Consider the following 15,419-nt stretch of genomic DNA (forward strand, 5'->3'; position numbering starts at 1 on the left):
TTTTTAGGTTTATAACTCTGGAGTGAGGAAGCATACGAAATTACATAAATTCTCTGCCCTTATGGAGCTTGCATAAATGGCCAATGTGCAAACAAATAGATATAGTATATATGTCTTTGTAAAAACTTCCTGGTGTTATATTGCAATGATATATATATTAACTTTCTTAATCTCTCCTATTGATTAGGTTGTTTTCATTTTTTAATTTTAAACATAGCTGAAATAAGCATACTTGTGTTTTTGTTGTTGTTGATTTGTAAAAGTGTTAGTAGGTTTCTTGGTCAGCATTTGTTGAATGTATTTAGTAGGTTATCTTCTTAGAAGCCAAATGGACTGAAGAATATATACAATTTTTTTCCAAACAGCTCTTCAAAAAGTTGTAAAAGTTTAAATTTATAACCCTGTGAACTACAATGTATGAAAATCTCTATTGCCTTATATTCTTCCTGACAATAGATTTTATCAGTATTTTAAAAGGGTTTTGTTTTGTTTTGTTTTTTTTACTAATTTGACAGGTGAAAAATTTCTATGCCTAAATATTATTTCTTTATTGGAAGATAAATAGCTTTTCATATATTTATTGGACATTTGTATTTCACCTGTGGTGAATTGCCTTTTTTTCTGTTGAGTTGCTTATTGGTTGCTTAGAATCTTTATATAGGATTAATCCCCTGTTAATTAATCCTGTGTTAATATGATTAATCCTCTGTTAATATTTTCAGTTTTATGTGTGCTTTTGCCGTCTTTTCCCACCCTGCTATTTTGACAGAGAAAAGACATATTTTCACTAATTTTCTTACTACAGATAGACTGTTGAAAATTAATCAATATGGCCAGATTAAACATAATACCCTTGCAAATGACTGTGGAGAATGTTTTCTTCCTGAAGTAAAGGAGCTGAAGTCAAAGTAGAAAATGAAGCAGAATTTAAGACAATGGTGTCCTTTGCAATCACAGGATATAATTGATGATAGATTTTTTTGAAATAAGTTAGGTCTTATGGAATTTTTAAAATGTAAGAACTTTACTGAAGTTTTAAAATTATTTTTATCTTATTTTATTTTTTTTAAGATTTTATTTATTTATTTGACAGAGAGAGACACAGCGAGAGGGAACACAAGCAGGGGGAGTGGGAGAGGGAGAAGCAGCTTCCCGCGGAGCAGGGAGCCCGATGCGGGGCTTGATCCCAGGACCCTGGGATCATGACCTGAGCCGAAGGCAGACGCTTAATGACTGAGCCACCCAGGCGCCCCTAAAATTATTTTTAAATGTCTTTCAGGAAGCATTTGCCATTATTGCTTTGAGGTTAAGGGGCTCTACAGAGAATTTATTTTTGGTGAAATTAAATGCTTCTAGTCCAGTCTTTTTGGTTATTCCTAATATTCAGACCGCCTTACAGGAATTTAAGTTGCTCATTCCAAAAGTTTTCCCTGTGTTTGACTGTTTTATATCCTCACTTTTTGCATCCTTTAGTTTTTATGAAAGTTAAGACAATATTCAGTTCAACTTGTTATTAAGGGTGCATATTTTCTAAATAATAATTTGCCATAAACTGCTATTACTTTCATAACGTTTGCTGACTCACATTTAATTACACAAGCATTGTATTAAAAGGAACTCTTGCTTGAATACTTTCCTAGAAGAATCTCCCCTACAAATGATTCATTCAATTACTGTTTTTGTTCATTAAAAAAAAAAAAAATGAAGACAAGAGGATACCAGTATTGCATTATCTATCTGTTACTGGATATCATCCTGATATGCTTTATCATATCCAGGTAGATTCTTTTCAAATGAGCAAATAATGAAAAAAAAAAAGCTATTTCTAATCCTGAATGAAACTATGATGATATTTCTGACCAAATAAATATTTTCCAGGGTATTTTCCAAAGCAGCAAAAGTCTATCTAGAAACAGAGACTTAAATTGTTATTACTCTTGTGTTCTGGGGTTCCAGGAATCCTGGTGATTCATCTGAATTAAAAAGTCATTTTCCCATTGAAATATGCACCATAACATCCATGTAGTACATTTGCCAGATATTGCAAGATTTCTTTTGATGATTGTGTAAACCATTTCTCCAGATTCAGTCCTGGGTAGTATATATGTTCAGTGAGGAAAGACATCCAAGAATTCTTGAACCAGCACGTCTCCACCTCCTGAGAGTTAGAAGAGTATGTGCAGTGGTGGGTTTGTCAGGAAGGAGCCCTTCAGTAAAATTAAGAGTGTGTGGTCTACTTGATGTGTTACTAATCAGCTGTTGCCTGATTTCATTCAGTGTGTCTGGCTTACTATATGTGCATTATTAATTCATGCTCTGAACAAAAACTTCCAGATGTGTAACTCTAAATTAAACACTTCAGGAGTGTTCTTCATGAACTCCTGCAGGGGAGAGGGGCATTTACTACTTGCCCACACTTACAAGCATATAGGTCTTGGGAACTAATGGATCTTTAAAGCAGGCTCTGTAGGGCCTGTGTTCCCCTCAGGAGAGGGACCATGGCTTCCCTAACTCTACCCACAGCCATGCCTTAAGACACAAAACACGGCTCTCTACCTTGCGATGCAAAACAGCCACCCACCCTCGTTATCAATAACAGGCATTTGTTCTAATTCAAGCCAGACCTGGCCAGATTTCAGTCGCTTCTCATTTAATTGCTGACCAGCCATGACTACTGAGGTCCTCAATTAACTTTGAGAGCTTGTGTCTTCATGAAGGTTTCTACCCAGAAAAAAAGTTTTGTGTAGGAGAAATAATAATGAAGTGTGAGGAAAGTGGAAGATTGGAATTGGTATTATAAATTAGACTTCCAGAAACTTGAGAAATAATTCAGCTTAACGTATCTATCTGTGTTTTCAGAAATATTTAGATACATTATTTTACTTGGATCATTAGACATGGTTTTCTAATATTTGGTTCTATTTGATCAGATGAATTCCTCTCTCCCTTCTCAAGAAGAGTGAAAGTATTGCCATTTTGATAATAAATATAGTGAAATGCAAGATGAAACAATGTCTAGAAGTTATGAATAAATATACATACCTCTTTCTCCAAATAGCCCAGCTTTTTAGTGATACCTATTTTTCTATAGCTATGCATTGAAAATATCACTGAGTGGTGTAATTTTATTGAGGTAGTGCTTTCCTGTATTTTTTAAACTCAGAATTGATGAGGAAAAAGTCTCATCTTATTCTTCTCTCTTTTTCAACTGAGTTACATTAAAATCTAGCCTTTGGTTCTGCCATGTTGTTTCAGAAGCACAAGTGCGCGTACACACACACACACACACACACACAGAGCACTTCGTATTCACCATTTACTGTAATAGGTTAAGATTCTATAAAATACTATAAAATTATCCTTATGAGCCCTTAAGTTATACTTATTTTTGAAGGGAGAGGCTAACCTTTATAGCCTTGAACTGTGTTTATGGCATGCTTTTCCAGCTTTTCTTTGGTGTCTCTAAGGCAGTAATCAATGTGACAGCCTCTTTCCAGATAATTTCATTCAGCTTTCTCAGACCAGGTCCCTATCAACTTAGGCAGGGTCAGATACTATGGGAATGGATGTTCCTAACATCACTATTCTTGATTTTTCCACATAATCTATTTACCTTCTAGTTCACTTTCTATGTGTAGACCAGTTCTGACATTTGAAGCCCCAAAACAGAAACTGTTGACATGCAAAATTATTTTCTTCCTCAGTGGAAGTGCTCCTTTTTTATTGTGTAAATTTAGAGTGCATGGCATTAAGGTCACATTACCTTCAAGTAAAAAGAGAGGTAATCTTATGTTATGTTTCCCCTTTCCTCCAAGATCCCACAATTTGTAGGATGTTGGTAACTGACATTTTGAAAGAATGGTACATGTAATTTGCAACAATTCTTGAACAGTTCTGGTGCTTTCCCTGCAAAGGGTGGATTGCTTAAGCAAATAGTAAGGTTCCTTTACCCTTCATTTCTGTTTACCCAAAAAAGAGTGATGCAATAAAAAAGTTAATGTAACTTTCAAGATTATTTTAGCACTCAGGAAATCCAGACCACCTTGTATGTTTAATACAAGATTATACATATATATGTTATTACCCTGAAAGCTTTCACAAATTGCAGGAAACATTAAGAAATGCATTCTCTGCTGTAAAATACAGCATCGGTCACCACTAAGCAAGGGCACACTTTTTTTTTCCTGCCCTATAGCAACTCTTTTCACTGTTATGAAAAGGTGTGGATTAGCTTTTATATATGCTATATATATTTAGGGTATCCAACTGAGTGAGGAGGCAAACTCATTTATCTGGCATGCTTGGCAGGCAGTTCAAGGGGTGTAGAATCAGAATTGTAACAGAATAGCGTTAAACAATCGAAAGTCACCAAGCACCCTACCTTCCCTCTACTCAGTGAAGTACAGGACATGGAAACAGGGGTGTTCCTATATGAATTCCATTTCCCAGGGGTCTTCAGACGTATCTTTTGCCCAACAACTGGTCTGTGCTGGAAAATCCCTCACTCCTTGTGTGAGAGGTAGTGTGTTCATCTAAGTGCTGTTGAGAGAAGTTGATCATTTTTAAAAAAAATTTTTAAATTTTTTTATTTTTTTTAATGTTATGTTAATCACCATACATTACATCATTAGTTTTTGATGTAGTGTTCCATTTCTTTTTGCTTCAGAAAGTAGTCAGTCTCAGACTGAGCATTCACAGTGTTGTTTTACTGGCAGCAACTAGGGGTAGGGTTAGATAATCATTTCCAAGAGAGGTAAAGAGGTATCAAAGTAAACAGAGAAATCTCCGTGTAGTTTCAACATAGTCATTCATGGCAGGAGTCACTTCAGGGTCCACACCAAATGCTTATTCTTCAGGAAGCCTCTTTTCTGAATGACCCCCTCTGCCTCCACCATGGGGGTAGTTTCTCTTTTTTCAAACCTTCATATATATGGGTACTTATTCTATGCAAGACAGTATTTCAGAAGTTGGTGATACAGTGATGAACAAAACCATCAAGATTCTCTCCTCATGGCCCTTATATTCTATTGAAAGGAAACAGTAAAAATCCAATATGCAAGTGGGCGAATAAGACAGTTGCAGGCTTCAGTAAGAGCTCTGGGAGGAGATAGGATGGCATGCCAGAGAGAGTGAACGGGGAGTGAGCGATAAGGTGGGTGGTCTGGAGGCCTCCTGGAGAAGGTGACATACGAACTGAAATCTAAAGAATAAAGCAGAACCCTGTATGCAGAAAGAAGGGAAAAGCACATATTGTGATTGTTGATAGTAACAGTTATGTTGTTTCCAGAATTATGTTGGATTTAGAGTTATCAGGCACAGAGACTTATTTACTGGTCTTTCTATGTCCTGCAGCATCTGAATTGGGCTTTCAGGTTAAGATTTGCCCCAGGAAATGCTTGTTAAATTAAATAGATTAATCATAATGGGGAGAGAAGAGAACTATCATAAGGCGCTATTCCTCACAGTTCTTTGAATGATAGTCCAAAATGCTAGATCCTAAAACTTTTGAAATAAAGGATTGTTTGGTTGGATGTTTTCACACAGTTGTGCTAGTATCTTTTAAGTATAACAGCACCTGAATAGGAAAGTAGGCAGACAACTGAGTGATGATGCTCATACAACAGAAGCTGTTTATTCTGCTAGTCATTTTGTTCTAGAAAACATGCACGACTCAGATGCTATCCTCTAAGCACAGACAAGCTGGTTGGAAGTCTCTTCTGTAGGTCAAGGTTAAGGGATTCACAATATTTTCACATTGTATTATAACATGTAGAACATGTTATTACTTAATTATTCTCACTTTCCCCCCAAGAATTCTTCCATCATGATTTAAATGAAGGGAAGAAAATCCTTTCTACTTTCATATTAGCATAAAAGCAGGGGATGTGAGAGCTGGGAGGGGCTAGGGAAGAGGAATCACTGTTAATCACCTGGCATGAGACTACCTGAATTCAGAGTTCTGCTACTGACGACTGTGTGACCTGGGCCAAAGGATGTAACCTCCCTGAGACTCGGTTTTCTTATTTGTAAAATGGGGGGTCATAACACTAGTTGGGTGTGGAGTTTAAATGAGTTAATGCACATAAAATGCTATGAAAAGAGCTTGGCACATATAAAGGTTAAAAAAAGTGTTTTATGTCATTATCTAGTTCACAGGTCTCGGAATCCCCACGGGCCAGATTTATTCCCCAAGTAAGTTGACTGGTAAAATGTTTCATATTTTTTTCAGAGTTGCCAACATTTAAAAATACAGTTATTTCATAAAACAACTAGATTTTTTTCTGCTTGTTTTGAAAAACTCAGAGGCCTGACAACACTGGGCTCACATACTCACATGGCAGCTATCAGCAGTCTATGAGCAGGGGCCATCCCTTTTATTCTGAACCTTCCTCCAATTTACCATAGTCTCCACCATTCTCTATTGCATCCCTGATACTGAAGGGGGCTACCCATTGATCTTAGCAACCTACAAGTATTTGAACTTACTGTCCCTCTCTTTCTAGAGCAGAAGAGTTCTGACAGATTTTGTATTTGTGTTGGATATGCCAAGTAGGGGTGAGGAGCAAGCAGACAAGTACAGAGAGCAGTTGCAATGAAAAACATTCCTTAGCAAATTGTACTCTTAAAATTGAAATCCTGTAAAGCAAATATGTCAGAGTTACAACCCATATAATATGTTTAAAAAGAGGCTTGGGGTGCCTGGGTGCCTTCGGCTCAGGTCATAATCTCAGGGTCCTGGGATAGAGCCCCGCATCAGGCTCCCTGCTCAGTGGGGAGCCTGCTTCTCCCCCACCTCTCTCCCTCTGCCTGTCCCATGCTGTTTCTCTCTCTCTCAAATAAATAAATGAAATCTTTTTTTTTTTAAAAAGGCTTATATGATAGTCTGTATTTGCATATCTCTATTGAAGTGTCACATCCATTATTTCCATGCAGTTAGTTCTTGAAAACATTAATTCTGTTCAGTTCAAGCAATGTTTATTGTTTATCATGTACCAGGCACTTGTTTCCATTCACAGAGGACAAATGTGATTAAGACAGTGTTTTTCTCTTAGGAGCTTATTGCCTTATGATTGAGACAAGTCCAAAAAGGATGTCAACATGTATGCTAAAGCGTTCTCTACTTTTCTGTTTCTCTTTCACTCAAGGGGAGCTTATGTCACCCCAAATCCATTCCCAGTATGAGGCTGTGAAATGAATTCTAGTTAATGAATATAAATATATTAATACCGCAGTTTTATTTGAACCAGGCATTATGTAAAGTGACTTTTATCTTCCAAAATCTTGTGTTTGATTTTTACATCAATGGTAATCAGCAAACGACAAGGAAAGGCAACTCCTCCCCCTCTGTTTTCTAGCTTTACTGATGCAGAGAATTCATTTTGAACCACGAAGTGGAATATACCTTGTTGGGAAGTGGTTTCAGAGTCCTGTTAAATGTTAAAGAAGTGCTGGCAGTTGGAGTTTCCATAATGTAATCTAAGCCATCGTTTCCTGGGAAGGTTCCAAACTTGCTGAGTCATTAATTTAGCATACCAGGTTAAAAAGCAAATTCAGTCTCTAGAGAAGCAGGGTATATTATCTGTGTAAGTAAGTGTTCAGTGCATATCATTTTAACTTTGGCTGTAATTTAAAATGAATACTGTTAGCATAAGAAGACTACAGACACTTTACAACACTACAGACTTAAAAATTCATTTCTACAATCTTTATTTTATCTCTAAGCCGGGCTTTAAAAATCAGCTTTCATAATTTTTGTGTTCTCATATTCTCCCCTGTCTGTGATGTGGATACATCTTACACTGAGAACAGAGAAGAAGTCTTGATGCTTTGCATCAGCTATAATTTGCCAAATCAAATCATTTGTACACAGGCGTCTGAGTACTATACTTCTCAGTTATGTCAGTTCTCCCAAAATTTGCACACCTGTAACTTGGTCTAAACTCCTCCACTCAGGAAAAGAACAATTCATAATACCACTGGCTAGTGTAGAAATGTAAATTTTTAGAAGTACATCCTCCTGCATGCACTTACCATAATTGTAGAGAAGGGAATTTGAGATCTGTCCTGTGAGTTTTGAGCCAGTTTTTGCTCTGAACATAATAATGAAGCAGAATGAAACAAAATGTAGCTGTTCCCTTTCCAGAGCATTTCAACTTTCCTCCCCTATTCCCATAAAAAGCATTCATTCTACAGGTTGCTCAGGTTCACCAAATACATGGTGCCAAACTGGAACAGCAAGTAGCAGTGGGAAATAATTTAAACACCACTTAGTTAACCTAGTAAAACCTTCACTGGTGTTGATGAGTAAAGAATTTTCTCTTTACCAGAGTTGACTTTAAAGAAAGATCTTAGGGGGCACCTGGGTGGCTCAGTCGGTTAAGCATATGACTCTTGATCTCAGGGTCATGAGTTCAAGCCCCACGTTGGGCTCCATCTGGGCATGGAGCCTACTTAAAAAAAGAAAAAAGGGGAAGATCTTAAAGGACTGTGCACATTATAATTATACAAATAAGTAAAAAAATAAAATGAAGTTAAGGAAGAGATAAGACAATACTATTTCTCTTTATGTTGTATGATAATGTATCAACATGAACAAAAGCCCGGTTGTTTAAGTCAACATTACTCCTTGACTTTGACTCACCACTACGTCTAATTTCATGTTGAAGTTATTTTAAAGACCAAGCTAGTTGGATTTAGATCGGGGAGATTTTATTAAGGATCTGTTGTTTTTTTTTTGTTTTTTTTTTTAACATTACCAATTTCTAAATTTTGCCTACTTTGATACAACAAACAAAATACTATAATTATGGCTTTCTGGTCCACATACCTTCAAATAAAACTTCACATAGTTGAAATTACATTTTTTGGCTTAAAATGGTAACTGAATATTAATTATTAAGGAAAAATGCATCACTGATTCTGAAAATCCTTAGGAATGTTTGGTTTGTGTTCACATCATTAGAATTAGTTTCAAAGGGATGATTGGCAGGATTACTGAAAAGTTGGTGCTTTAACATTTACATAAACAATGATAAATGTGTATTACAGGGCAATAGCCTTATTTCATAGGCTTTTGTTTGTTTTACAATCTGTTATGTATCAGTGAAGGCCTTGTTTTGCATTTTGATTGAAGAATGGATAAATATAAGCACTTACAGAGTTATCAAATAGTGACCCACTCTTCCTTTTTTGTCTTAGCTTCTGAGATTTGCATCCTCGTAGGAAAAACCACATGCACGTGTGTGTGTATACTCCAGAAAAATAGAATATAATTCTGCAAACAAAACTTCCAAAGCCTTTCCCATTCTCCCTTTCCCAGAGTGTGTGTTATCTAGTAAAATTAGACACAAGCTCCTTCTAGCAGTAAATCAATTCCCACATAAATCGCTATGCATGCAACGCATCTCAAGATTTTAAAGCTTTACTTTTTAATTTAGAAACATAGGCCACATTGAAATTAAGTAATGTATTTGAAACTATAAGAAAAGGTGATATGTATTTCTGGTCATGATGCTAGCTGATTTTAATTTTAAAATGTCATGAATGCCAGGAGGGCACTCTTTATTAATGCTACTAAAAGCTTAAATCGCTATTAAATCTTAAGTGCTATTAAAGTCTTAATTTCTGACACTATAAATTACAGAATTTGAGTTGTTATTCCGTGCCAAGCACACATGTGGCTGTATGAATCTCACCATTGCCTGAATGTGTGTGTATAATACAGTCTCTAGGCCACAGTGAGAGCTAACTTCTCTTCTTTAACCTCATATAACATTTTAAAATTCCATATGCAATCCTGCCTTGAAGGTAATAAAGGAAATGACTTGTAGTTTAAGGCAGTGTTTATGTGAATGTTACCGTGTTGGCTAAGAAGAAAACATTCAATTTATCAGATTGCCTCTTGCTCTTCTGAGTGACTTCACTCCACGGTATAGTAAAGAGCCCTTTGTGAAACTGGTTCTGTTAACCTAGCCTAGAATTAGGTGTCTTAAATTAAGGAAAATAGTTGAAGAGTGATTTAGTCAACTTTTCATAGGATTTTCCAAATCTGAGACCATTTTAAAATGTGACACCAGGTCAGCTTTTATTCTGAGTGTTGAAACTTTCCAACTATGGAAAAGTACCAATTTGCATTTTAGTTTATGCTTAAAACTGTCCCGTTAGCTACAGTTACTCAAGAAGGACACGTAAAACTGAGACCTAACCCTGTGGATTTAATTATTTTTCAATTCCATTGAAGATATTTATTCAGTATATTCGTAGTCATGATTCTGGTCTGGCAAACCTTTGGCCTATCATTAGAAGCTTCCTCAACTTCTCTGCAAGAGTTGAACCGTTCCAGAGTAATTATCCTTTGTAGTTTTCTTTTATAGGATTGTAATTACAAATTTAACTGTAGACATAATATCCCTGTGTAGAACTTCATCTCAGATTTCTTTTTATTGCAGCTAGTAAATCTGCAAATCAAAATATCCCCATTTGGTAACACATGGTGCTACCTTTTGGTGCTGATAGGCATTGAAATGGGTGGAAATTGTACATAAATATGATTTTTTTTTCTCATCTTGTCAGTAACCATTCCGAATCAGAAACTAACTGAGTAAGGTAATACTATAAGGGCTCTGGAGGCAAACAAACGTGGGTTCAGGTTTTGGCTCTTGTAGTATTTGACTCAAAAGAATATATTTAAATTTTGTGGGCTTAGATACCTTGACTTTAGATAATAAAGCTTATCTTGTGAGGTGCTTCATACAACGATTACTGAGGGTAGGAGCTTAATAAATGAGATCTATAAGTATAGTAACTATTAAAAAGTAACTCAATTCCTCTTTTATTCTGATAATTCCAAAATACATTTATTCTGATCATTCCCAAGTACATTTCCTTGATATCAAGAGCTACATGAGGGGCGCCTGGGTGGCTCAGTCATTAAGCATCTGCCTTCGGCTCAGGTCATGATCCTAGGGTCCTGGGATCGAGCCCCGCATCGGGCTCCCTGCTCCGTGGGGAGCCTGCTTCTCCCTCTCCCACTCTCCCTGCTTGTGTTCCCTCTCTGGCTGTCTTTCTCCCTGTCAAATAAATAGAACCTTTAAAAAAAAAAAAAAAAGAGCTACATGAAATTGCCCAAAAACATAGAAACAATTTTAATTCATTTTATTTTAAATTAACTCATTTAATTAAATTTATTTGAATGTAATAATGTAATAATTATGTTATAAATTTATATATAAATAACATGTATAATAATGAATATATATAAATGTAATAAATTTAAATGAATTATTTAATTCATTTAATTTTAATTCGTTTAATTAAAAAATCTATGTACTGGGCTGATTAAATAATTTTAAAATGAGAGACAAGAGTCACAGAGATGAAATTATAACCAAACACCCATATTTGTGTGTCTTGTATAGTCCACTAGTTGCTTTGTTTTTTAATTATAAAAATGACAATATAATTTTAACCCTTCACTTTTCTATTGTTGAGGAATAATATCAAACCATATTTATTTTTTCTTTGAGGAACTTCAGAGGAACCGTAAGCACTTTTCAGATGATGCACTATGCAGACCTGCTTGCCTTTTTTTAACCACGTGCATGTCATACTTCAGAAAATGTCAATGAAATAACATGTGCAGTGGGGTGAAGGACCATTGTGTGTTGCCTTCAACTTTATACTTCTGCATTACAACTAATTATGTTACTTTTTAAAAGCCCCAAATTTGAAAGTTCTAGAAATCAGGTTCAAATATTCTGATCTCTAATTCTCTTCTTTTCAGACTGTAAAAATAAGGTAAATCAGATTAGAAATAAAGGGGGTATAAATTATGTTAAATAACAGAAACACAATTTTAGTTTACTCCTCTCATTTCCTTATGGACCCAACCACTAAACAGTAAAACAAAACAATTTATATATATAGATATATATATATGTGTTTATATGTATATATAAATCAAGTCATCTCTTACATCTTATTATCCTTTACTGTATTTCAAACATAGCAAAAGTCACCATCAGAGTCCTTTATTGGTCGAGAGAAGAGGTCGAATTCTCAGTCATACATTGGACGACCGATTCAGCTCGACAAGATTTTGATGTCTAAGGTGAAAGTGCCGCACACGTTCGTCATCCACTCATACACCCGGCCCACCGTGTGCCAGTATTGCAAGAAGCTGCTCAAGGGGCTCTTTCGTCAGGGCCTCCAGTGCAAAGGTAAGGAGGATCTTGCCACCGGACATTTGTCGCCAGCCGCACTTTGATCTGGAAAGTAGTCCTCATCCATTTGAAATTACTGTTCTTTTTCTTAGTTCACAACTCCTCTTTCTGATGAGTGCTTGGTTTTTGTTTCCTTTTACAATCGTTGTGATCAGATTGCAGATTCAACTGTCACAAACGTTGTGCATCCAAAGTACCCAACAACTGCCTTGGTGAAGTGACCATTAATGGAGGTAAGTGAAAGATCAGCCGTCACATCTGTGCTTCTTCCCTGTTCAAGAGTGTGTCCATAATGACTTCACAGGATTTTTTTTTTCTGTTACTTGTGACCCAGCCCAAAGTAAATTATGGGCTCAGCTTGTTCTATTTGACTTTAGAAAAACGCTCGTCATTGAGTTTTGATGAAAACCAAAGAGCTTGGGGCGCCTGGGTGGCTCAGTCATTAAGCATCTGCCTTCAGCTCAGATCATGATCCCAGGGTCCTGGGATCGAGCCCCGCATCAGGCTCTTTGCTTGGTGGGAAACCTGCTTCTCCCTCTCCCACTCCCCCTGCTTGTGTTCCCTCTCTTGCTGTGTCTCTCTCTGTCAAATAAATAAATAAAATCTTTAAAAAAAAAAAGAAAGAAAACCAAAAGCTTGACTTTTATGCAGTGCACAGCTAGTACTAAAAACTTGGATGTCCAGAATTTTTTTCTCAGCTTTCTTCTTAATACTTCTTTCCTAGTTTGTTCAGAAATGTAGAAAATGTTGGAATGCCTGCAAGTTATAGCTCTCAGTCTCTTTTTCTCCATCCTTCTCCTTCCAAGCATTGGGACAAAGATTAATTTTTCTTTGGGAGGAAAGGGAGGGAAGAATCAGAGACTGACCCATCAAGAAATAATCACCCACTTCTTTCCTCCACCCAGTTAATTCGGTTATATGTGTGCTTATTAACTTGAATCTTTAATAATAATAAAAAACTTTAATTCAGCCAATTAAAAATATATATTGTTTTTTATACTTGGGAATATTCTTTTGGGAAAACTCTAACTGTAAAAATTAACTTTGAAAGATTCCTAAGTAAAATATCATGTCCTAAAGGAACAGCTGACATTTTCTTCCTGAGTAGTATTCCTAATGGAGTCTTAGTAAAATATTTGACTGAGTACCCCAGGCTGACTTTTTCTGTAGACAGTGGACTGCTTTATACCTTGAGTCAAATATCAGTTTTGTGATTCCTCTGGGAAAAAAAATGGTGGACAGAAGACCAGAGAAAAAAATTGAGTATTTTTAATGCTAAAACGCTGAAAAATAAAGGGTTATCTTTTCTCCAGAACTTTCTTCTCTAGAAGAAATATGTACCTAGTAGAAGAAGAGGGGAAATCTCTCAAGGAAAGCATTCCTATACTAGTTCCTGCCTTGGAGATTCATGGATTAACTGCCAAAATGGAAATCTTGGCAGTCTTCCCACTTTCTGTGGCATGTGGAATTGACTTTTTCAGGCCCAGGAAATGTCAGTATGTTCTTGATAACTGGAACTAAGGGGAAACAGTGCAGTTTTTGATATTGTTGATTACTTTGAAATTGCATTTTCCCATACAGTCAGAAGAATCTGGTAAAAACGTGAATTTCCCAAGCTTGGCAGGCTGAGGTCCGGGATCTATTTTTCAGTTTAAAATAAGTACTCTGCATTTGTAAGTACAGTCGACACTTGAACAACTTGGGCATTGGCGGGGTACCAACCCCCCATACAGTTGAAAATCTGACTATAACTTTTGGCTCCCCCAAAACTTGACTGCTAATAGCCGACTGTTGACCAGAAGCCTATTAATAACATAGTTGATTAACACATATTTTGTATTTATATGTATTATATACTATATTTTTACAATAAAGTAAGCTAGAGAAAAGAAAGTGTTATTAAGAAAATCATAAGGAAGAAAATACACATTTACAGTACTGTATTGATCGAAAAAATCTGTGTATAAGTAGACTCACACAGTTCAAATCCATGTTGTTCAAGGGCCAACTGTAATTATAATTTATTGCATTACCATCAAATGCATGATGACAGGATTCAGTATTACTTCAAATATCAAATATCTTAAGTATTTAAAAACTGCTGCTTATGTGACCAATTTGATATATTGGAATCCATGACTTAAAAAGTTACTGGAATAGCAAGAATCAGTGACCCCGGGTCTTCTTGCATGTGAAAGTTTCCCTCATCCTCCCATGTATCCCTTTTTTCCCACTGGGGCTGGGCTACTGAAATAGACCAGTTTTCTCCTCACTCGTTCCTGGTATCACTTTGGTTCCTAGAACTTTGCTTCTGTCCCACCCTTGGCTTCCTTCCATGGCTCTCCATGTCTTTTCATGTTTTTAGGCTTAGGGGCATGAAAAAGAAACATCTGCTTATAAAATTATCTATTCATCCTCTGATAATTTCAGATACTTATGAACTAAAATTTTAAAAAAATAAAGAAAAGGAAAGAGACGATCAATTCTTGAAATAAGTATTTTTTTAGGGCTTCCAATTGATAATGTTGAAGGATTGCCTAACTCTCGTAAGCCCTGACTCTAGGATTCCAGGCTTATCTTCATGGATGCAAAACAATTTTTTAGATTTGCTTAGCCCTGGGGCAGAGTCTGATGTGGTCATGGAAGAAGGGAGTGATGACAATGACAGTGAAAGGAACAGTGGGCTCATGGATGACATGGAAGAGGCAATGGTTCAAGATGCTGAGGTGGTGATGACAGAGTGCCAGAATGACAGTGGGGAAATGCAGGACCCAGACCCCGACCCCGAAGACTCCAACAGAACCATCAGGTGAGGGCTGCACTCCCAGTCTCACTCCAGCAGGGGAATTTCCTTTTTAAGATTCTTTGCTATTTTTATCTATTGGAGAAGAAATTTAAAGTGTGTGCTTGATTTGTTTATGAAGGCGCTGTGAACTAGGGGAGAGCCAGTGGAGTTAGGAGGTCTGGATAGCCTTAGAGAGGTGTAGTTTTGCATCCTTTCTAGCATTGCCTCTTTCTGTGATCCCTTTCCTTTTGCATGTGAAAGTTACTCATATTTGCCAGCCACAGGTTTACTGCTAAATTAATGTTTATTCAGAGTTCATTGTTTGGACTTGCAAAGATCAGGGGCCAACCTCAGTGGACACCATCTATCTTATAGCTGGCCCCTTATACAAATATCACATATGTCTACATCTT

The 15,419-nt window shown here is 36.5% G+C and overlaps 1 protein-coding gene across 2 annotated transcripts in view; it reads left to right on the forward strand.

Annotated features, from left to right (window-relative positions):
• Window positions 1-15,419, forward strand: part of PRKD1 (protein kinase D1) — a 313,593-nt gene that overhangs the window by 245,009 nt on the left and 53,165 nt on the right. For both annotated transcript variants that reach the window (XM_081829470.1, XM_081829471.1), the window contains exons 5-7: window positions 12,008-12,218; window positions 12,377-12,454; window positions 14,826-15,030. In XM_081829470.1, the coding sequence (XP_081685596.1) occupies window positions 12,008-12,218; window positions 12,377-12,454; window positions 14,826-15,030 (494 nt within the window). The remainder of the gene's footprint in view (window positions 1-12,007; window positions 12,219-12,376; window positions 12,455-14,825; window positions 15,031-15,419) is intronic.

This window comes from Leptonychotes weddellii, chromosome 9 (assembly GCF_054177405.1).
Source record: "Leptonychotes weddellii isolate Sample4059 chromosome 9, ASM5417740v2, whole genome shotgun sequence".
In the NCBI taxonomy this organism is placed as follows: domain Eukaryota; kingdom Metazoa; phylum Chordata; class Mammalia; order Carnivora; family Phocidae; genus Leptonychotes; species Leptonychotes weddellii.